General features: G+C 38.6%; 1 protein-coding gene across 2 annotated transcripts in view; it reads right to left on the minus strand.

Moving 5' to 3' along the window:
• Positions 1 to 783: 783 nt before the first annotated feature.
• LOC149834709 (uncharacterized protein At4g14342) overlaps positions 784 to 24383 on the minus strand; it is a 60006-nt gene continuing 36406 nt past the window's right edge. For both annotated transcript variants that reach the window (XM_090010262.1, XM_090010263.1), the window contains exon 5: positions 784 to 1202. In XM_090010262.1, coding sequence (XP_089866388.1) covers positions 1155 to 1202 — 48 coding nt within the window. In that variant the 3' untranslated portion in view covers positions 784 to 1154. The remainder of the gene's footprint in view (positions 1203 to 24383) is intronic.

Here is a 24383-nt window from a genome sequence, read left to right on the forward strand (position 1 = left end):
TGAATGATAAGAAATAGAGACATTTCATTGGTCAACATTCATCTGATGAAGAAAAACGACTTAATCGAGAAATGGCATTTGAATGTACTATCACACATTTACCCATTTTCCTGTCAGAGGCACATTGTTAGGCCTTCATCAGTCATTATAAAATCTAGTTGCTGTGTGTCTACTTTTGTACTGAACTACGATGCCTTATTATGATACACCCTTGACTCACACAGATCCATAATCACAAATCTCATTCTCAGGAAAATATCTGTGAGGAAAAATCCCACAGTATCTTGAGAAATATAGTTTTTTCTTGAGAAAACATCAGTATTCATAAAAATATAAAATATATAAAAGTATAAATAAACAATGCTGCAAAAAGTGTTCTTATCACTATAATTGCAATAAAAGAACGTGATATTCTCAAAAATAGTGGATACTTTTAACTATCACGTTTTGGGGGTATAATGCCGGCCCTCTGAAATATTTGCAAGATGTATGTGATATTTGTGATGGTATATAGACCCGTCTTCAAAAGCAAACTGGCAAGTGGATCATGTATGGCACGGTTTGTTTATTATTTGTCTGAAGAAGTTGACTAACATGAAGCTTCGGGTTGTTTCTTAAACATGTCTATCTTCAAGAATTGTAGGCCATTGATTTTTCACCCTTTCGGATTGAAGTGCACATGTTGGCAATAAATTGAATTATAGCACAATAATTAAACTATGCCAAACATATCTGTAAGGTAAATTTTAGCATTTAGTGGCTAAGTCCAAGAGAGAGCTGCAGTTCTGTACAACCTGCAGAAGTAATTTTGTGAAACTGCAGTTACTGTCCCGTTGATTGCTGCAACAAAATTGCTTAAACACTAATTCACAAACTTAAAAAACACACTATGCTCCCCAAACACTTAAGCTAAAGTGCTACATAATTGTAAGTAAGAAGACATTACAAATTCCTGGGGTCCCTGCCCAAAGACATACTGAAAAAAAGACTGAAAACAGAGTTGCTACTAAGTTACTAACACTAAACCAAGAAGTCTAACCCACACAGCCAGGTATAATATGCTAGATGAACAATACATGTAGAAGCATAAACAAGTAACCACCCTGAAATGTACCTGCTTCAAGCAACCTTCAGCCAAACAAAATCCCAGCATCTCAATCTTCTTCTCTTTCAGGAGGCAGACCACAGGGCAGCAACATTTTCTGCCAAAATGAAAAGCAATATTCAGTGGCACAGCACACAAATGCAAGAGAATCTGAACCAAGATACAAGGATGCTGAAGTTACGAAATGATTTAAAAGATCCTGGTACAGAAAATTCAGAAAGATTTGTTTGTTGATTAAAACATGATTTCATGTCCAAAGGCAAAAAAGAATTGGAAACCGAGACTATCTTGGATTGATGACAAGGAGTCACATATGATAACATTCACATTGCCACTCATAGACAAAGAGTGGAAAACTTAACAGGGTACTAGTGGTGTATTTACCCCATATATACATTATCCCATTAGATTCCGCAAATCTTCACTGGATTTAACACTTAACTCGTAGGGGAAAAAATATATATACATTATCCCATTAGATTCTGCAGATCTTCACTGGATTTAACACTTAACTCGTAGGGGAAAAAATTATGATGCTAACTCTGCATGATTTTTTTTCTAGCACATGAGCACCAATGTATCAAATATTACCATGTGGAAAAACGAAAATCTTAGATAGTCATCCATATCAAGTATAGGAGCTTCTTTCTCAGTATGGTTGAACCTAACAAGACGAGTGGACCTGGATTGTTAAAATATATACATATTTATATATGTATATGCTTGTTTATATATATATATATATATATATATATATATATATATATATATATATATATATTATGATGTAATTAGTTTAGGGTCATTTTAGTCTTTTTCATTTTATGTCATGGTAGCTGCCCATTAAGGGCACCATTTGGTTTCATTACAATAATGGTCCTTAGCCATTATCGCTGTTAGGACCTCCTCAACAGCTATATTTATAGCTGTTGGGATCTCCCCAACAACTATATTTATAGCTGTTGGGGTGGTTCCCAAGGGCTCTATATGGCATCTCTTCTCTATATAAAGGGGAGTAATCCCCTTGTGGTATGGTTGTCTCTTTGTGAGTTTATTATGCTAGCCCTTGTGGCTTATTGTATTTTGCCCATTAGAGGCTTGTGTTTGTGCACTCTTTGTAGCCTTTAGTGGCATTGTATTTGTGCACATTTGTGTGTGCAAAGTGGGTTAGACCCTTATCAAGTTGGGCTCGTGGCAGGCTAGTTTCTCTTGAGCTGAACCTCTGATTTTGGACCTGCTCCATGTCTAACTTATCTTATATTGACAGTTAGAAGCAGCAAGGACTTCTATTGAAATGTTGGAGCTTGGGATCTGTGTTGAGGTCCAGAAGGGCCCTCTTTGTGGAATCCATTTGGACCACCTTAATAGACCTAGGGTGTGTGTCAGGCCACCCATGGCATATGGGCTGTCTGACCTAAGTCAAGTCCCACACCATAGCAAAGAGAAACCTGAATAAGTTTAATCAAGCCTTGCCCACCTTACTCCAGTCCAGTGTTGTGAAAAGCATTGAGGCGTAGTGAGGTGCTCCACCAAAATCTGAGGTGAGGCGTAAGCCTCGAGGCGCTTAGCGTAAGCCTCAAATTTTTTTTTATTAAAACTTAAAAAAAACTATAAAAATTATCTAACATTATAAATAAATAAAAAATGCTTTATTGATGAAGCAACAACCAACGAAAAATAAAAAATCTCAAATAAATACGGAAAAAATATGAGATTAACATGTAAAAGTAATATTAATGCAAAACTTGATCTATGTAAGTATCTAAGAAATAAAATATAAGCAATCATTCAATAAAAAATTAACATTAACAACAAAATGCATATTAGCACTGACAACATCATGTCATAATTAGAAAATGCATGTTAACATTAACAACCAAATGTTAATATATTTATCCAAAACTCTTCAAAATGAAAGTGTTAACATTCATAATTACAACTCAAATACCCAAAAAATATACAAATGGCCATAGCTCTATAATATGAATTAGGGCCTAGACTCTTCTTGTGTTTCGTCATCATCAATATCTAAGTCTTCAATGTCATTATCTCAGGAATCCATATAAATAGGTTCTCCTTCATCTTCATTCTCTGACTCTTCATCGTCTGCACTTTCTTCCTCCACGTCCTCGGTAACTTCTTTTGCTTTTCTTTTTCCTTCAATAAAAAATCATGTATTAAATACTTATGTTATGTAATTAAAAATATATACTTATTGTAGAAGGTAAGGTGAGATGCACAGAAACCAAGGTAGAGAGAGAGAGAGACGACTGCACAATAAGAGAACTTGTCAAATGTTATTAGGGCTAATCTCTATGTTAAATAGAGAGAGGCCGAAAAGGAGAAATTACATATAAGTCCCTCATTAAACTAAAATATCAAATAACCTTTAATTTAATACTTAAAACCTCTTAATCTCAACACTCCCCCTCAAGTTGGAGCATAGATATCAATCATGCTCAGCTTGTCACAACATTTTGAGAAATTTGGTCTCGCCAGGGCTTTGGTAAAAACATCAGCTACTTGATCTTCGGAAGATACATGATCGGTGCAGATATACCCAGTTTGAACCAAGTCGCGAACATAGTGACAGTCAACTTCAATATGTTTAGTCCTTTCATGAAACACTGGGAAGTTGGCAATACATGTAGCAGCCCTATTGTCACACATCATCAACATAGGTAGGGATACTTTCTCCTGAAGCTCGGTCAAGACTGATTTTACCCACATAATCTCAGCTGCGGTCTGGGTCATTGCTCGGTATTCAGATTCAGTACTCGACCTGGCTACAACGGTTTGTTTCTTACTCCTCCAGATAACAAGATTTCCTCTCACAAACACACAAAATCCAGATGTTGACTTCCTATCTTCAACAGATCCTGCATAATCTGCGTCAGTGTAAGCAACAACGTCCAAAGATGAATTTCGTTTAAACAACAGACCTTTACCAGGAGATGCCCTTAAGTACAAAAGAACCATCATAGCTGCATCCCAATGAACTTTTGTAGGTTTGTCCATGAACTGACTGATTTTACTCACGGCTAATGAAATGTTAGGTCTAGTAACAGTCACATATAGCAACTTACCCACCAAGGATCTAAAGCTGGCACTATCCACATAGTCAGACTTATCGAACATGTGAGTTTTGGGATCCATTGGAATATTAGTTGGCTTAGCTCCTAGCATTCCAGTCTCTTTTAATAAGTCCAACACATACTTTCTTTGAGACAACACTAAGCCCTCTTGGTTTCTTGCAACCTCGATACCCAGAAAATATCGAAGGCAGGGTTACCGGAAGCGCCTAGCTAAAAGGGGAAGCGTGCTTCCCCGAGACGCGCTTCGGAAGCGCGAAACGTGGCGCTTCCGAAACGCACGGGGAAGCGCACGTAAAAAAGAAGAAGTGCATCCCCCTTTAAAGGGAAGTGCGTCCCTCTTTAAAAAGGGACGTGTTTCCCTTTAAAGGGAATCGCGTCCCCCTTTAAAGGGGGACGCCTTTACGAAATACCAAATTTACCCTTTTTTAAAATGAAATTGACACGTGAAAAACAAGAAACAAAAAAAAATCTGAATAAGGGTAAAACAGACATTTTAAAAAAAATCGTGAAAACTTAAGGGCGAAGGCAGGGTTTTTCTTTTTCACCCGACTCCTCTCTCTCTCTCTCTCTCTCTCTCTCTCTCTCTCTCTCTCTCTCTCTCTCTCTCTCTCTCTCTCATTTTCGGCCACCGGCGACCTCCGACGATCTGCAACCTCCAACGATCGACGAACTGCGACCTCCAACGATCGGCGACCTCTGACGATCTGCTACCTACGCCGATCTGCTACCTCCGAAGATCGGCGACCTCCTCCTTTGTTGACATCCGAAGACCTCGATCGAGCAATGGCTCTGTTCAGGTATGTTCCTCTCTCTTCCACTGACGTCCGGCGACTTCCTCCATTGCTTAGCAAGGTTGTAAATGCGCAGGCTCAACGCCTCGCTTCGCCTCTGAGGCGTACGCCTCAGGTACTGAGGTGTACGCCTCTCACAACATTGCCCCCCCACATGAATCCTAGCTACGCCACTGCACTGAATCAATGAGGCGAAGCGCCTCGCTTCGCCTCTGAGGCGTACGCCTCAGGTAATTCTTAAAAGTGCTCTGTTAGTGTGAATATCGAGAAGAAGGAGCGCAGGAAGAGAGGAGAGAGAGGAGAGAGGAGAGGGAATTATTGGAATCGGCAGCCACACTTACTTCCTTTTTTTTTGTGTGTGTCTACACTAATCATCATTAGGGTAAATAGGTTACAGATCCTTTTTACAATGACGGGATTACCCTTAGTTAGTAATGAACATTACATTATAACATAACATACACATGGCCTATATGGGTATGGATCCTTTACTAGATCTATATCCGATCTGGATTCTAATACCCTCCCTCAAGTTGTGCATGGGATTGGACCATGTGCAACTTGTTCTTCAGATACCAAAAGCGGTTACTTGTGAGACCTTTGGTGAACATATCAGCAATTTGGTTTTCTGAAGGCACATAAACCGGTTCAATCTCTTTATCTGCTATCTTTTGTCTGATGAAGTGTTGGTCAATCTCAATATGTTTGGTCCGACCGTGATGAACAGGATTGAACGCAATTTGTATTGCACTTCTATTGTCACACATGAGGACTGAACTTGAGATACTCTCTCCCATCTCTGTAAGGAGATGCCTAATCCAGGTTACTTCTGCTGTGGTAGCTGCCATAGATCTATATTTTGCCTCTGTGCTAGATCTTGCCACAGCTTTCTGTTTTCTACTACTCCATGAGATAAGATTACTCCCAATGAAAACACAATATCCTGAAACAGACCTCCTTTCATCTGGGTCCCCTGCCCAGTCTGCATCTGTATAGGCCAATATGTCATGTTTTGGTGTTGCTCATGAAGATTGAGCATACTTGAGTCCATCCCCCACCGTGCCTTTTAGATATCGGAGAATACGTTTGACAGCATCCATATGACCGATCTTTGGTTCATGCATAAACTGAGATACTTGATTTACAGAATATACAATGTCTGGTCTAGTAAAGGTAAGATACTGTAACATGCCCACTAAGCTGCGATACTTGCTGGTGTCAGGATATAATTCGCCATCACAAATGCTGAGTTTTTTATTGATAACACTGGGTGTAGGCACAGGTTTGCAATCTGTCATTCCTGCTTTGGCCAAAAGATCAAGAGTGTATTTGTGCTGAGTTAATGACATTTCTCCATCATGTTTGTCTACCTCGACACCAAGAAAATATCTTAGCCTCCCAAGATCTTTCATCTTGAATCGCATACTCAACAAACTTTTGATTTGTTGAATGTGCTCTGGAGCATTACCAGTGACCACTATATCATCAACATATATAAGTAAGAAAACCACAGTGGTTCCATCCCTGTATATAAACAAAGAATGATCTAGTTGGGAACGAATAAAACCGTGGTTCTGAATTTCTGATGAGAAGCTTTCAAACCATGACCTGGAGGCTTGCTTTAAACCATACAATGCTCTGGTTAATTTACATACATATTCTCTTGGGTCTCCCTCTGCATAACCTTGAGGTTGTTCCATATAGACCTCTTCCTTTAAATCCCCATGAAGAAAAGCATTTTTAACATCAAGCTGACTAAGGCTCCACCCATGTTCAATGGCTAAGCCAAGGATAATACGAATGGTGCCCATTTTCACTACTGGGCTAAAAGTCTCATCATAGTCTTCACCATATTCTTGGGTGAAACCTTTGGCAACAAGACGTGCCTTGTATCGTTCAATGCTCCCATCCGGTTTGTATTTAATCTTATACACCCATTTTGAGCCAACAACATTTTTATCTGGGGGGGCGACCAACTATCTCCCATGTTCGACACTCATGAAGTGCCTCTATCTCCTCATTCATCGCCTCAATCCATTTGTGAGATTGAACAGCTTGACAAAAACCAGGTGGTTCCTCATGTTTTTCAATCTTAGATAGAAAGACCTGAAAGTCCATAGAGAAATTATCATAGCTTACCCATTTTTCAATTGGATGTCTTATCCTGCTTGATCTTCTTGGTGCCTCCCTATTACTGGGTAATGTCATGTGTTCTCCAACAGGGGCATCTGTTTGCTCTCTGGGTCTTCTAGTGTAGACATTCCCTTTGTATCTCTGACAGTCTGTTTCCGATACCTTATCTGAAATTGTCTCATCATGTATGTTTTCAGGAGCCAAAGTGGTACATTCAGCAGCATGTGAAATAAGTTCAGCACTAAGCCATGGATCATACCAATTATCAGCCATATCACCGTGTTCACGATCATTGCTGACTTTATCTTCCAGAAAGCTATTTTCATCAAAGACAACGTTTCTGGAAATTTTGATCTTCTTATTGATAGGGTCATAACACCTGTACCCCTTGTGTTCATCTGCATAACCTACAAATTGGCATATGGAGGATTTGTCTTGAAATTTGTTTCTCATGGATTTGTTAATATGGACATAACATGTGCATCCAAATACTCGTAACTCATCATAATTAGGCTGTATTCCAAAAAGAACATAATAGGGAGACTGATTTTCAAGGATAGGCATAGGGAGCCGATTTATCACATGAGTGGCAGTGTGAAAGGCTTCTGTCCAAAGGTTAATGGGCACATTACAATCATGCATCATACTCATTGCACTTTCAACAATATGTCTGTGTTTACGTTCAGCAATTCCATTTTGTTGTGGAGTATACGGGCAAGAAACTCTACGATGTATCCCATTATCTTGGAGGAAATCTAAAAACTCTTTAGAGGAGTACTCACCACCTCCATCACATTGGAGAATTTGAATATTTTGGGAGAATTGATTTTTAACATAGGCATGAAATTGACGAAAAACAAGAAAGACCTCTGATTTGTGTTTCATGAAGAATATCCAGGTAAAACGAGAAAAGCTATCAATAAAAGATACGTAATATTTACTTCCAGAAGACGAAGGATTGGGAGCTGGACCCCAAACATCAGAACATATTATCTCAAAAGGAATAGAAGCTCTTTTATTTATTTGATGAAAAGGAAGTACATGACTCTTGCAAACTTGACAACTGGGACACATTTTATTCTTTAATGAAAATGAAACAGACTCTGGAAGAAAACCATTGGACACTAACTTTTCAATAAAGACTTGACTACAATGACCAAGACGAGAATGCCAGAGATCTGGCTTATTACATTTGGATAAACTTAGGACGTTTTCAGAGACATGATCAGACTTGAGCTTCAAGATACTGGAGGTTGGATCTTCATTAAAGACATACATGTTTCCGCGTCGCTCTCCTTTAGCGAACATCTCCTTCGTTTGAAGATCCTTGACAAAGACAGAAGTAGGAGTAAATTCCACAGATGAATTGGTAGAATCAACAAGTTTAGATACAGAGACAATGTTTTTCTTTATATTTGGTGCATGAACAACATCAGATAAAGGAATAAATGACTCAGACAAAGGAATTAGAACATTGCCTATGTTTGATATAGGGTGGTGAGTCCCGTCTCCAGTTACAATATTAGATTTTCCAAAATAGGGAACCAAAGTAGAGAATTTACCTGCATTCCCAGTAACATGAGTCGCTGCCCCTGAGTCTACATACCATATTCCATCATCATTCTGCTTCAGGTTCAGGTTAGCCATAGCAGACAAGAGAAGATCCTTAGCATCATCACTGACACGAAAGGTACCTGCAGTTCCTGGTGTAGCAATGTTTCTATTATTCTGTGCTCTGTTTCGATTCTGTGGATTGAACCAACAGTTGGCTTTGATGTGGCCCCGTTTATTACACTGATAGCATGTGGGAACATTCCTTGAAAAGCTGGCTGTGAAATTTGGTGTAGGTAGTAATCCATGTCCACCCTGGATGGCAGATCCCCTGCCTCTGCCACGTCCTCCACGTGCACGATCAACTATCATCCATGTGGCAAGAACCTCATGTGTAGATGATTGTCCAACTGAAACATCAGACATGCTCTTCAGAGTCATTTCGTACTGAAGGAGTTTGGCACGTAGTTCCTCAAAACTGAGTAATGTAGGTACGCACAATAAAGAGGTTACAAGGACATGATATTCTGAACCCAGAGCATTCAGTGTCTGTTGCACCTTTTCTTTATCTGATACTGGACATCCAACCATGGCTAGCTGGTCTGTAATGCTTTTGACTTGATTTAAGAATTCAATAATGCTCATTGCCCCCTTTCTTAACATTTGAAATTCACGTTTGAGAAACAGCACTTTAGCCTCTGATATCTGAGAATATGTCTGATCTAAAACCTCCCACAAGAGTTTGGATGTGCAGTCATCAGGAATGGAAATCAATATCTCTTAAGATAGTGTGGAAGTGATGTATGCAACAAGTGCCTGATCACGCTTCATCTAAGAAACAAATGCAGGATTACAAATAGTACTCAGTAATCCTCCATCTTCTTTGGCTTCGGCTATGATAAATTCTGGAGGCATTGGAATAGAGCCATCCAAGTGGCCTGAAAGGTCTTGACTTCGAATAAAAGGAGCAATCTGTCTCTTCCAAGTCAAATAATTGTTGGTGTTTAGCTTTTCAGAAACCAGCTGTCCCAGAAAGCTAGAGGAAAGGCCTTGATTAGCTGAGGTATCCATTCGCAGTCTTTGTGCAAGTGGATGGGAAGAATTCGGCTGGGATTAAAGAATGAAGAGAAGACAAGTCCACGAATGAGGACTCAGCTCGTAAAGAAATAGCAACTGACTTTGAAGTGGTAGGGAATAACAACAGACTTTAAAGTGGTAGGGAATAACAGTAGGTAGCAGATTTTGAATATGGATTTCAACAGCAGATTTTTCAAAAAGGGAATAACAGCAGATATATTGAAATCAAAGGGAATAACAACAGATTTTGAATAGTAGCAGTAAAGAATAAAGAAATAGAAAGAATCGAAGAACAAGAAATAGAAAGAATCGACCTGATGTTGGAGAACACGAGCTGCTGCTGTTGGAGAACACGAGGTGCTGTTGGAGATGTATTGAATCACGAAGAACAAGAAATAGGAAGAATCGACCTACTGTTGGAGAACACGAGATGTCGTTGTTGGAGATGTGCTCGGCTGAAGGAAGACTTGTCTGTGATCACGACAGAAGAGGAAAAATGGCAGGCATGGCTGAAGGTGGAATAGGCGTGATAGGTTGAGGAATGGGCCCTTTCACGTTCCCTGATGAAGGAACAGACTTGATTCTGGGTGGAGAAGGCACGGTCGGACTCAGTTCTGGGTTGTGGGTGGAGATCGGCAGATCGTAACTGAGAAAACAGGCTTCACGTTCTTTGATGGAGGCCACTCTGCTCAATTCTCGGTTGTGGGTGGAGATCGGCAGATCGTAACTGAGAAAACAGGCTTCACGTTCTTTGATGGAGGCCACTCTTACGCCCAGATCAACGACTGCTCTGATACCATCTTAAAAGTGCTCTGTTAGTGTGAATATCGAAAAGAAGGAGCGCAGGAAGAGAGGAGAGAGAGGAGAGAGGAGAGGGAATTCTTGGAATCGGCAGCCACACTTCCTTTTTTTTTGTGTGTGTCTACACTAATCATCATTAGGGTAAATAGGTTACAGATCCTTTTTACAATGACAGGATTACCCTTAGTTAGTAATGAACATTACATTATAACATAACATACACATGGCCTATATGGGTATGGATCCTTTACTGGATCTATATCCGATCTGGATTCTAATAGTAATGAGGCGCACGCCTCAAGTAGGTAATGAGGCGCACGCCTCAAGTAGGTAATGAGGCGTACGCCTCTCACAACACTGCCCCCGAACTTCGGGGGCAGCGTCCCCGAATTTTTTTTTTGACATAAAATAAAAAATGGCTACAATTATTAATAAAAATCTATTTTATATGGACAAATCGAACTATTTGCTGCAGTCAGGGCTGGGTAGGACTGGGCTGGGCTACAAAAATGAATAAAAATCTATTTCATGTGGAATCAGGGCTGGGCTAGCCGGCTAGGACTGGGCTTTTAAAAAAAATAAATAAATAACTGTTACGGTAGCCTCCCAAAATAGTTATTTATTTTTTATTTTTTAAAAGCCCAGTCCTAGCCAAGCCCTGATTCCATATGAAATAGATTTTTATCCATTTTTGTAGCCCAGCCCTGACTGCAGCAAATAGTTCGATTTGTCCATATGAAATAGATTTTTATTAATAATTGTAGCCATTTTTTATTTTATCTCAAAAAAAAAAAATTGGCTGATTCACAAATTTTTCTATATTCATTGAGTCTTGGACTCTTGGCTGATTCATGTACTGATTCGTTAAATTTGATTTGATGGGCATATTCTGATAAGAATAAATAGAACTAGTCTGCAGTTCTTTTTAGATTGGATTTATCAAGCTTCTAACTATTTATGATTTCCTGGGTTAAATTAAATTTGTGGTGTTTCAAGTTTCAACTGTCATGTTTGTTTGAGATTTAGTTTGATTAAACTTGAATTTTAAGGCTTGATGCTTTCCTCTGTATTCATTACGGGTGTTAATGCTATTAGAAAAAGGAAATCTGAGTGGTTTCATAGTTCTGAAATTTAGATTGTGACTGTGAAGCTGTGTGATGCATATTGTCTGGATTATTTTAAGAAATGAGCATGATTAGTTTATGTGCACTGACACTGAAGTTGTTTAGTAAACCCCACGGTATTTTACGGGAATTCGATTGCAAGGGGCGTTCATGGTTCACTTTGAGTCTTTTTTTCCTTTTGTTTTCGCATTCCACTCTCCATCTTTTGTTGTTAATAATAGTTTTTTTAAAGTGTTCTAAAATGATTCCTATACTTTTATGATGCAGGTACATTTGCCTATTCATTGCTTCATTAATGACCATCACAAGCTATGATCACGATAATTATGATGACGATGATGATTCTTTTTACAATTTGGAGCATGAATCGTCTAGTGGTGTTGGGAAGGATAATGCAAGAAAGGGCAAGACCAAGAGGTCTTCTGATTGTCCATATGAGTTTGAGGACAGAAATGAAAATTGTTTTGATGAGGAAGATGAAGAAGAATATGACTACTATTCTGAAGATGACCAAGATGATGAACCACCTAGCATGCATAAAACAACAGTGCTATGGCGCCATGTATTGAAACAAAAGAAGAGTGGGCAAGGAAAGCAAGGTGGAACCCAAGTTTTTATGTGCAGGCACTGCAAAAAAATTTATCATGGGTCATATACTCGAGTTTTTGCACATCTCATGGGATCTCCAAAGGGACAAAGTGTTGGGATTGCCTTTTGCCCTGTAGTTGCAAAAAATGCAGAATTGGCAAAAAAAATTAAGAGGCAAGTTCGTCGAGTGGAGGTTTCATCAAGTGCATTTGAGTTGAGGAGATCAAGAATTGATACTCCGAAGAAGCCTATTAGTATGACTACATCATCTAGTGGAAGCCGAAAAACAGTTGATATTCGTGATACCTTTAAAAAGGTAGAAAGAGATGATGTAGATCACAAAATTATCAGATTTTTGTGTGCAAATGGCATACATTTCAATGTGCTTCGATCACCATATTGGGAAGAGATGATATCTGCAGTTAGTAAAGTGCCTGAATATAAACCCCCATCATATGAAAAAGCGCGAACAACGTTGCTTGACAGTGAGAAAGAGTGTGTTCACAGGGAGTTAAATGAATTTCGAGAAAAGTTTGAGGAGTTTGGAGTTTCCATTGTCTCAGACGGTTGGACAAATATCAAGAACAAACACTTGATAAATATACTTGCCTCAAACTGTTTTGGCTCGATGTTCTTATATGCAAGCGATTTTTCTAATATGCAACAGTCAGCTGCAAACATTGCCGAGTTTTTGAAGACGGGATTTAAACTTGTAGGGCCTTCTAATGTAGTGCAAGTGATTACAGACAATGCAGCAAATTGCAAGTTAGCAGGTGAAGAATTAAAACAAACGTACAAGTATATTTTTTTGTCACCTTGTGTTGTGCACACACTTAATTTGATCTTCAAGGATTTGGCACATGAGTTTCATTGGTTGGGAGAAACATATTTGCAGAGTAAAGAAATTGTGAAGTATATCACAAATCATTCAAAAGCACTAGCAATCTTTAGAAGTAATGAAAAATTAGAATTAATAAAGATTACAAAAACAAGATTTGCTTCACATTATACTACTTTGAAACGCTTGCTTGATGTGAGGGAGAGCTTAAGGCTCACAGTAATTTCAGATAGATGGAGCGATTGGAAGCAATCATGCACGGATGACACTATGAAAAAAAAAGTTGTTACAACAGAAACAACTGTTCTTGATGAAGAATATTGGGATTTTGTACGTTTAGCATTATTTATTACAAAACCCATCTATAAGATGATTAAATTTTGTGATCAGGAAGGCTCTATAATTGGTGAAGTGTATGAAGGCATGGACAACATGTTGGGGGAAATCAAAAACAATTTAAAAGGACAACCAAATTTATATGAAAAGATTCATAAGATTGTCTCAAATAGATGGGATAGAATGAATGTGCCTCTCCATAGTCTAGCCCACATGCTTACTCCAAAATATTACGAGTCGAAGTATCTCAAAATCCCAGCAGCAGGAGGGGTCAAACGAGTTTCTCTTGGTAAAAATTTTATTCTATCTATTTAATAAAGTTTAAAGTTTAATGATTTAATTATTTTATTATTTTATTTGCATTTTCTTGTTATAGTTACTAAACATTTTTTTTTGCAGAAAAGGATAATGATATCTTAGACGGTGCAATGCTCGCGCTTGAAGTCATATCTTCTGAAAATGAAGAGCTATCTACACTTTATAGGTCACAACCTATGGCTTTTGCATCAAGAAGTGGAAGATTTAGCCGAAATGCAGCAAGAATAGATGCATTGAATCCTACAATGTCGGTGCTTAATTGGTGGCGTTTTTATGGTGGTGATACACCTGAGTTGAGAGCATTAGCCATTAAAGTTTTATCTCAACATATTAGCACATCTTCTGCAGAAAGAGTGTGGAGCACCTATAGTTACATTCACAATGTTAAAAGAAATAGACTCAATGAAGATCGTGCTGATACCTTAGTGTATATTCATTCCAATCTTCGATTGATTGACAGGTATAATTAAACTGTGTTGTACTTTTGTTTTGGTATTTTTTTTTCTCTTTTTCTATCATTGATTGTTTATTAGCATTCATATTTTATATTCTTGTTATAAAAGGTGCAACGATCGCTACAAAGAAGGGCCTAGTCGAAAATGGGATATCAATCCAGAACTTCCTATTGTAGAAGAAAATACGTTGAGATTAGAGGATATGCGATGGAGAGATTTGGATGATAGTGCACAACAATCAAGCACTATTTCCAAATCCAAACATAAAGATGCACAACCAAGAGCTCCATTACCTCCAATAATCATACGTACAAATGAAGTTGAAGATGATACAAATCAATCCAACAGAGCTAGTAGAACTGCAGATATACAAGAGTGATCATCAGTTCCTCAAGGTCGGATTGATCGTTTCTTTAGCAGGAGACCTAGGCAAGGTATGTTGATATTGTGTTTTTTATATTTTAAATTATGGTTTTTGAACATTTTAATTTTTTAAAGTATTCATTATAGGAAATGAAGGAAGGAGCAGAAGACATGGTCGTGGAGGACAAGAAGCACGTGATGATGCAGAAAGTTCATGATCTATTGCTGACTTGAAGGGGAAAAGAAAGATGACAGATTAATGAACTCTTGAATTATTAATTATTTTTTTGATGATGTAGTTGGAGTAGTCCAACTTAAAAACTTTTATGTTACTTTTTTGTCATGGTCTTATAATATTTTTTTGGTATACTTTTATTTTGAATCTTGCATGATGAAGTGAAGTAGTGGATTATGTTAATTTTAAGGTTAGACTTAGAGTTTAGAACTTTGTAGCTTATAATTTACAATTTAGAAATTTATAGCTTCTTAGGTCGCTTCCAAGACGCTTCCCGGTTCGCTCCTAAGTGGTCCCACGCTTCCCGCTTCCTAAAATTTTGAAAGTGCCTCGCTTCCCGCTTCCGCTTCCCGTATCGCTTCCCGCTCCTGCTTTCTCGACTGACAACTCTGATCGAAGGTGACCAAGATCTTTAGTAACAAAGTGTTTCTGAAGATGATCTTTTGTTGCAGAAATATCTTGGGCACTGCTCCCTGTTAATATGATGTCATCGACATATACCACCATAACAACAATACCCGCACTGGTTTTCTTGATAAACAAGGAGTGATCTGAAGCTAACCTGACAAATCCAAAACTCGACATTACCTCAAATAATTTGTGAAACCATGCCCGCGGACTCTGCTTCAGGCCATAAATAGCCTTCTTCAACTTGCACACCTTCTGACACTCCCCCTGAACCTCGAAACCTGGGGGTTGTTGCATGTAGACAGTTTCATGCAAATCCCTATACAAAAAGGCATTCTTGACATCCAACTGAAACAGGGGTCATCCATGGTGCACAGCAACAGAAAGAACGAGACGAATAATGTCAAGACGAGCAACTGGGGAGAAAGTTTCAAAAAAGTCAACACCATAAGTTTGAGTGTAGCCTTTTACAACCAACCGGGCTTTGTACCGTTCAATCGACCCATCCGAGTTATATTTAATGCTATATACCCATTTGCAGCCTACAATATCTTCGTCTGTGGGAGGATCAACCAAGTCCCAAGTGCCTCGAGACCATAGGGCATCCATCTCATCACGCATAGCCTGCATCCAGTTGGAGTCGACTAGAGCTTGACTGTGATGAAGCGGAACAGAGGAGGCAGACAGAGCAGAAATAAAATTCTTCATAGATGCCCCAAGATTAACTTCTGATACAAATTGCGAGATGGGATAAAGAGTGCACTGTCTCTTTCCCTTGAGCAGAGCAATGGGAAGATCATCATCAGAAGTAGGGACATCAGTATGCTCAGAAATACTTACCTGAGGAGGAGATAATGGCGGTATGGAGGTAGGAGGTACCCTGTGAGTGTATACTATGGGAGGGTTTCGGAAGTGAGACACACCAGACGATGGAGCCAAGGACTGAGGAGGAAGTGACTCTAACGGAAAGGGAGGAATCGGTAGAGGAAGGATATCACCAAGGCTCTCCTGTAATCTTGGAGTAGTACTTGAAAAATAAGGAATAGACTCAAAGAATGTAACGTCCGCACTGACATACTCTTTATGAGATATAGGGTCGTAGCAACGATATCCTTTTTGGTTCTTAGGATACCCAAGGAAAACACATTTAATAGACTGCGCAACAAGTTTATCTCGATCAGGACCCAGCTTATGCACAAAACACACACATCCAAAAACTTTAGGGGGGATAGGGAAGAAAGGAGTCTCGGGATGGAGAATTTGAATTGGGATCTGGTCTTCTACAGAGTTTGACGGCATGCGATTTATAAGAAAACAGGCTGTCAAAACCGCTTCGCCCCAGTATGAAGCAGGCATATTGGATTGAATCATAAGGCATCGAGCAACATTAAGGATTTGTCTATGTTTCCTCTCAGCCACCCCATTTTGCTGGGAGGTACGGGGACATGTAAATTGAGGTTGAATTCGATTAGCAGAATAGAATTGAAGTAAGTCTTTGGATTTGAACTCAAGAGCATTATCAGTGCGAACAATTTTAACACATACATCAAATTGAGTTTTTATCTCCGCAATTAAAGATTTAAGAATGACAGGACCTTGAGACCGATCTTTTAACAAGAACACCCACGATAACCTTGAGAAGTCATCAACAATAACTAGATAATAACGACACTGAGACCTATTCGGAATCCTACTCGGACTCCACACATCGACATGAAGAAGATCAAACAATCCTTGGCTTGACGGACTCTGACTGGAGGGAAAAGAGCTTCGACAATGTTTTCCCAATTGACATGTTTCACACTGAAAAGAAACTGAGGGAGGTATATGAGGAATGACACGACGAAGTTTTGTCACTAGAAGTTGACTCAAACGATGATGCCACAATAGAGGACTTGAGGATGATGTAACAGCAGAATAGGCTGAAACCTCTTGGTTGGTGTAGGTAATACAAACCACCTTCCTCATAGTCGCCATCAATCCTTCTCCCCGTCAGCAGGTCCTGAAAGGTGCACCCCATAGGATCAAAAACCACTCTACAATTCAACTCTTTTGTCATTTGACTGACGGATAATAAATTCTGTGGAAACGAAGGAGCATGAAGAACATGCGACAATTGAAGAGTAGGGATAATAGACATGTTTCCTTGCCCTACAATTGAGGAAGAGCTACCATCAGCAAGTAATACCCCTTTTTGACCAGTCACAAGTTTTAAACTCAAAAAGTTACTCAAATTTCCGCACAAGTGACCAGAGGCTCCAGAATCAATGATCCACCTACCACCTTGACCAGATAGGCCATCACCTGCCGAGCACACAACCTCCGCAACAGAAGACTTCGAAGTGGATGATCGTAAAGCAAGGAGCTCGTCATATTCAGCCCTGCTAAGAGTTACATAATCATTGGAGGAATCTGCATCTGATTTAACCACTTGAGCCATAATATAAAATAATGAGCTTGATTCACAAAATGCAGGAGCAACCACACGCACACACCCACAATCAACTACGAACCCGACTATATCAAGATTTGACTTCACCAATGAAATCTGAGAAACACGACCTTCGACTGTTCAGATCCAAACTTCAAATATAATTTTAAAGAAACTTGACCAAAACCTTCCACCTCAACCAAGGATGGCTATAGGTTGCAAATCAAGATCACACATCCAACACGATATAGCGTGAGTTACCATCACCCATCAGCCACTACGACAACCAGTAGCAGTACTCAACACAGAATCCCACGACAAAAGAAAAGGTTCCCATAAACAAAATATTTTTCAACACAGCAGGGAATCACGCCTACTGATTCCACACAAAAAAAAAACATTATATTAACATGTTGCTTTCACGCCTGCTGAGGAGGAGTCAAAAAGATCACGACACAGCACCCAGATGCACGACCAACAATAATATGAGCACGCAGAAACTAGAAATCACAACAGCAGCTCACCAAATAGAATCTGAGCTGAACTCAGCACCCAGATTCACAACCAGCGATAACATGAGCACGCAAAAAAAATTTAACTCACGACAGCTGCTCCCAGCCATATAAATCATGACAGCCAAAACAAAATCAGTTTCACGACTTTTGCATAGCACTCGTACTTATCAACATGGATATAAATATTCACCGTAACCATTAGATCTGATTACAGATCTGAGTCATGACATTTGTCAGATCTCAGATCTGTATCACTTATTTCGAAACAAAGATCGATCACACCTTTTCTGTAATCACTCGAACTTGGCGCAGAGCACGAGATCACGCTCCCAAGGTCGACTGCTTTGATACCATGTAGAAGGTAAGGTGAGATGCACAGAAACCGAGGTAGAGAGAGAGAGAGACGGTTGCACAATAAGAGAACTTGTCAAATGTTATTAGGGCTAATCTCTATGTTAAATAGAGAGAGGCCGAAAAGGAGAAATTACATATAAGTCTCTCATTAAACTAAAATATCAAATAACCTTTAATTTAATACTTAAAACCTCTTAAACTCAAGACTTATATTCATAACAAGGTAAAAGGAATATAACTTTACCTCGATCTCTTGAAGACCTCTCTTGCCTAGAACCACTTTGTAAATCATGAGGTGAAGTGACTTTTTCAATAAGCACATGCTCAATGGCATTTATGTCAAACTTTGGATCCAACCATGAATCCTTCAACCAATTGGGATCACTAGGAAACACTGGATCTTCCTTCTCCACAATCCACTCATCGTCTGAGTCTATATGATCTAAACATATAGGGTCTTTGGTAGCCCTCCTCATATTTCTCTCTTAATTTCATATTGTACATTACAAAAACCAATGCATTCATCTTCTTTTGTTCAAGTCTATTCTTTCGTTTTGTATGTACCTATAATTTCAAATCATTGATAATCAATTATAAGATAATTAAACTTATAAAAATGTATTTCAAAAATAAAATACAAAGTCACAAACCAATGAGAAAGTACTACAATTCCTCTTACAACCTGATGCACTGCACGTCAAACTTATAATTCGAATTGCAAAATTCATCAACTCAGGATTTTCGTGTCCAAATGAACTCCACCAATCAGCTGCATTCAAATAAAACAATAAAAAAATAATAAAAACATTAAGAATGTCATAATTAACAAGAACATAAAAAAAAAATTTGATAAATAACAACATAATTGCAAACTTACCAAGACTTTTTAATTTTCTTGTTGTAACAGCTGTCTCTCTACCAAACAACCCCTTTGCCTTTTTAAATGCATCGATTTGTGTTGTAATTTTCAACCGAATATTTGCATCAGAAACCAATTTTTCAACACAATCATAAAAGTCACTCATCACTTCTCCATCTGGGTTGAAGTTGTCAGCATAATGAAAATGCGGATTTAAATAACAGGCAGTTGCATGCAAAGGCTTATGAAGCTGCAAGTCCCATCGTCTATCAATGATATCCCAAATAGGTTTATATTTTCTTTCAGCCTTGTCAAGGTTTGAAACAATTTCTTCATTTGCTTTATCCATTGCCTCATACAAAAATCCCATAGCAGGTTCATTTGCATCAACTAATCGCAACACTTTCACAAGAAGCAGTGTAGCTTTAATTGCATATGATATGGCAGCCCAAAACTTATGATCATTAAGAACAATATAAGAAATGTTTTTAGCATCAGATTTCTTATAGTAATTAGATGATCTAAAATTTGAAGATAAGAACATCGACTTTAACTCTTTCTTATATAACATCCAATACTATAAAGTGTGAGATATATTGTGGCAAAACGAGTGACGGCAGGACGTAGAAGTTCTTTCTTCTGTGTGAACTTTCTCATTAAATTTAACCCATGCGCATCTTGTAATTTTTTTGCCTTTTCCATTATATCTTTAAAAATTGATATCTTTCCAATATCTTCTAACATAAGATCCAAGCAATGCGCTGCACATGGTGTCCAAAAACATGTTTTTCCTGTTGTTAGCATATTCCCAGCTGCAACATAATTTGGTGCATTATCTATAATGAATTGCACCACATTACTTTCACCAACTTCTTTAACAACTTCTTCAAACAACTTACACAAATTTGCACCAGTTTTTTCCATGTCGCTTATGTCAACAGACTTCAAAAATACTGTTCCAGATGAACTGTTCACAAGAAAATTAATTAAGTTTCTTCATTTTTCAGCTATCCAATCATCTGCCATAATGTTGCAACCAACCTTTGGTCATTCATTTTTTAACTCTTTTAAAATTTCGTGAGTACAATCAACCTCGTCCTTCAAAATCCACGTTCTGATCTCGTGATAAGAAGGTGGTTTGAACCCTCACCCATAATTTGCAATAGCTTCTACCATTGCACCAAAATATGAATTGTTGCAAAGATTAAATGATAAGGCATTTCCATAAAAAAAAATTAACTTGTTTATTGTAGTTTGTCGTGCTTCTTTATTCACAAAGAGGTCCATAGGACCACCTGTGGTTGTTTTTGCATCACTACATGATCCACTGGTTTCTTTATTCACATTATCATCGGTTGATGATCCAAAATAAACACTTCTTCCGATATCCAACTTGTTTCGTTCTTTCTCTTGTTTCTTTTGCTTCTGATCCTTTAGATGATTCTGAAAAAATCTCTTCACATCAGGTGGAACTGTTTCACACATGCTTACACCATGTTTTGTGTCAGCTAAGTGATGTTTTAACATATACATGTTGTTAGATTTTGAATCTCCAGGTCCTTCCACGCGTGAGATCTGAAAAACAGAGAGAGAGAGAAAGGGAGAGAGAAGTTGGGAGAAACCGATACCCCTTCAGCAATAGGGTCGGCTGCTGTGTATTCCTTCATATTAACAAGAGATTACAAAATTTTAGGGTACTAAAATACCCCTCATTACAATAATCAATATTACATAATGCCATTAATGAAGAAGTGGATGTCACGGGTCCTGGATCTTCAGATCCATGACCCGTAACCGAGAAAACACTTCTTTTCACCCTCCCTCAAGTTGTGCATGATCTTGAATCATGAACAACTTGCCTTTTAACATCCAAAATCTGTCTTTTGTCAATCCTTTTGTAAATATATCCGCCACTTGATCTGTAGTTCGAACAAATTCAGGCTCAATCTCTTTCTCTTCTACCTTTTGTCTCACAAAATGCTGGTCTATTTCAATATGTTTGGCACGACTGTGATGGATTGGATTAAAAGACATACTAATGGCGCTCTGGTTGTCACACAGAAGAAGTGATCGAGATATCGATTCTCCGACTTCTGTCAGTAGATGTCTAACCCAAGTAGCCTCAGCAGTGGCGGCTGCCATTGACCTGTATTCAGCCTCTGTACTGGATCTGGCAACAGCCTTTTGTTTCTTACTACTCCAAGAAACCAAATTCATCCCAACAAATACACAATAGCCTGATACTGATCTGCGTTCATCTGGATCTCCCGCCCAGTCCGCGTCAGAATAAATAGTGATCTCATGTGCACTTTGCCCATTTGTCTTTCGCTTATATGTGAGACCATCCCCAACCGTTCCCTTCAGATATTGTAGTATCCGTTTAACTGCTTCCATATGCCCTTCACATGGGGCATGCATAAACTGAGAAACTTGATTCACGGAGTAGACTATGTCAGGGTGAGTAAAAGTGAGGTATTGTAACATACCCACTATGCTACGGTACTGTGTGGGATTATCAAATGGATCTCCGTCTTGAGAGCTAAGCCTTTGATGAAGAACGCTAGGAGTGCTCAAGGGCTTGCAGTCTTTCATACCCGATTTATTGAGAACATCAATGGTATACTTATGTTGAGTGAGAGTCATTTTTTCAGAGGAACTGTCGACTTCAATTCCAAGAAAGTACCGTAGTTTGCCAAGGTCCTTCATTTTGAACCTCTGATTCAAGAGATGTTTGACTTCTTCAATGTGCTCATTGGAACTGCCAGTAATGATAATATCATCCACATATATCAACAACAGAGTAATTGTGTCTTGGTTCTTAAATATAAATAAGGAGTGGTCAAGAAGAGATTTCTTAAAACCATACTTTTGTATTTCAAGAGAAAAGTTGTCAAACCAAGATCGAGATGCCTGCTTCAATCCATATATCGCCCTTTTTAGTCTGCAGACATATTTTGTAGGATTACCTTCTGCGTAACCTGTGGGTTGTTCCATGTAAACTTCTTCTCTCAAATCTCCATGAAAAAAAGCATTCTTCACATCAAGTTGGCTAATGGTCCATTGGTGTTCAATGGCTAAAGAAAGTATGACTCGGATTGTCCCCATTCTCACAACTGGACTAAAGGTTTCATCATAATCCTGTCCTTGCTCCTGTGTAAAACCTTTGGCTACAAGTCTCGCCTTGTATCGCTCTATTGTCCCATCCGGTTTATACTTTATTTTGTACACCCATTTCGAACCAACAACGTTTCTGTCAGGTGGTCTTGATACGACATCCCACGTACCACATTCATGTAGAGCTTCCATCTCCTCATTCATTGCTTCAATCCATCTTCTGGAATTTGATGCTTGATAGAACGTTGTGGGTTCATCTTCTTTATTCAAGGTTGTTAGAAAGAGTTGAAAATCTAATGAGAAATTTTCATAACTGACCCACCTTTCAATTGGATGGCGAGAACGTGTGGGTCTTCTAGTATCAACAATGTTGGATGTTGAGGATGCGTCCATGTCTGAATCAACTATGGTGGGTGACTCTCTTCCTCGTCGAGTGTAGACAAGACCTTTATACCTTCCTGGATTCAAAGTTGAGTCGGTATTTTCATGATCAATCATTCCATCAGTAGACACAAGTGTCTTATCCTTTTGAATGCAATTTGAGCAAGCATCACTAGCTCATGAGAGAAGTTCATAATTCAACCAAGGATAATAAGCCTCAACTCTATGTTTTGATTCTGAAGAACTAGTACATCGACAATCAAAATTCAATTCATCGAAGATGACATTTCTTGATATTTTGATGCGCTTGCTCACTGGATCATAGCACATGTACCCTTTATAGTCGTCAGCATAACCCACAAACCTGCACTTTAAAGCCTTGTCCTGAAACTTATGTCTCCTTGAACTATCAACATGAACATAACATAAACATCCAAAGACATGCAAATCATGGTAGTTGGGGTGTATACCAAAAAGAGACAAGTAAGGAGACTTGTTTTCCAAAATAGTCATGGGCAATCGATTTATCACATGAACTGCAGAATGAAAGGCCTCTGTCCATAAAGTGATCGGAAGATTACTGTCATGCATCATGCTCATCGCACTCTCAACAATATGGCGATGCTTCCTTTCAGCAATCCCATTCTGCTGAGGTGTGTGTGGGCAAGACACCTTTTTTCTTATCCCATTACTTTGAAGAAAGTTAGTAAAGTCAATGGAAGAGAATTCACCTCCTCCGTCACATTGGAAACTTAGGATGTTTTCAGAAAATTGATTTTTAACAAAGGAATGGAAGTTACGGAACAACTTGAAAGTCTCGGATTTATGTTTCATGAAAAATATCTAGGAATAACGAGAATAACTGTCAACAAATAAAAGATAATATCTAGTTCCAGACATGGAAGCAACTGGAGCAGGCCCCCAAACATCAGAACAGATAGTCTCAAAAGGTCTTGAAGATCTTTTATTGATAGAATGAAATGGTAAAACATGACTCTTACATAAGAAACAACTAGAACATTTATTGTCATTGACATTTATTCCTAGACTTGACTTGGGAATAAGATTATTCGAAACAAGTTTTTCAATGAAACTACTACTGCAGTGACCTAGACGACCATGCCAAAGATTTGGCTTATTGATTTCAGAGACACTAAAAACGCATGTAGGATTTTCAGAAGACAACGATGATTGGAGCTTCAAGTTTGGATCTGCAGAGCTAACATGTGTTGAAGGATCTTCTTGAAAAACATACATATTGCCTTGTCGTTTTCCTCTAGCGAACGTCTCCTTCGTGTAGAGATCCTTAACAAGAACAGAAGAAGGAGTAAATTCAACTGAGGCTTTGACATCATCAACAAGTTTAGAAACTGAAACAATGTTTTTCTTGATATTAGGAGCATAAAGAACATTTGAAAGATTGATGGAAGATTCGGGCAAGGGTATGATGGAGTTTCTAATATGCGAGACAGAGTGGTGTGATCCATCTCCAGTAACTATACTACTTCTAC

The sequence above is a fragment of the Nuphar pumila genome, chromosome 6 (genome assembly GCF_984573655.1).
Source record: "Nuphar pumila chromosome 6, dmNupPumi1.hap1.1, whole genome shotgun sequence".
Lineage (NCBI taxonomy): Eukaryota > Viridiplantae > Streptophyta > Magnoliopsida > Nymphaeales > Nymphaeaceae > Nuphar > Nuphar pumila.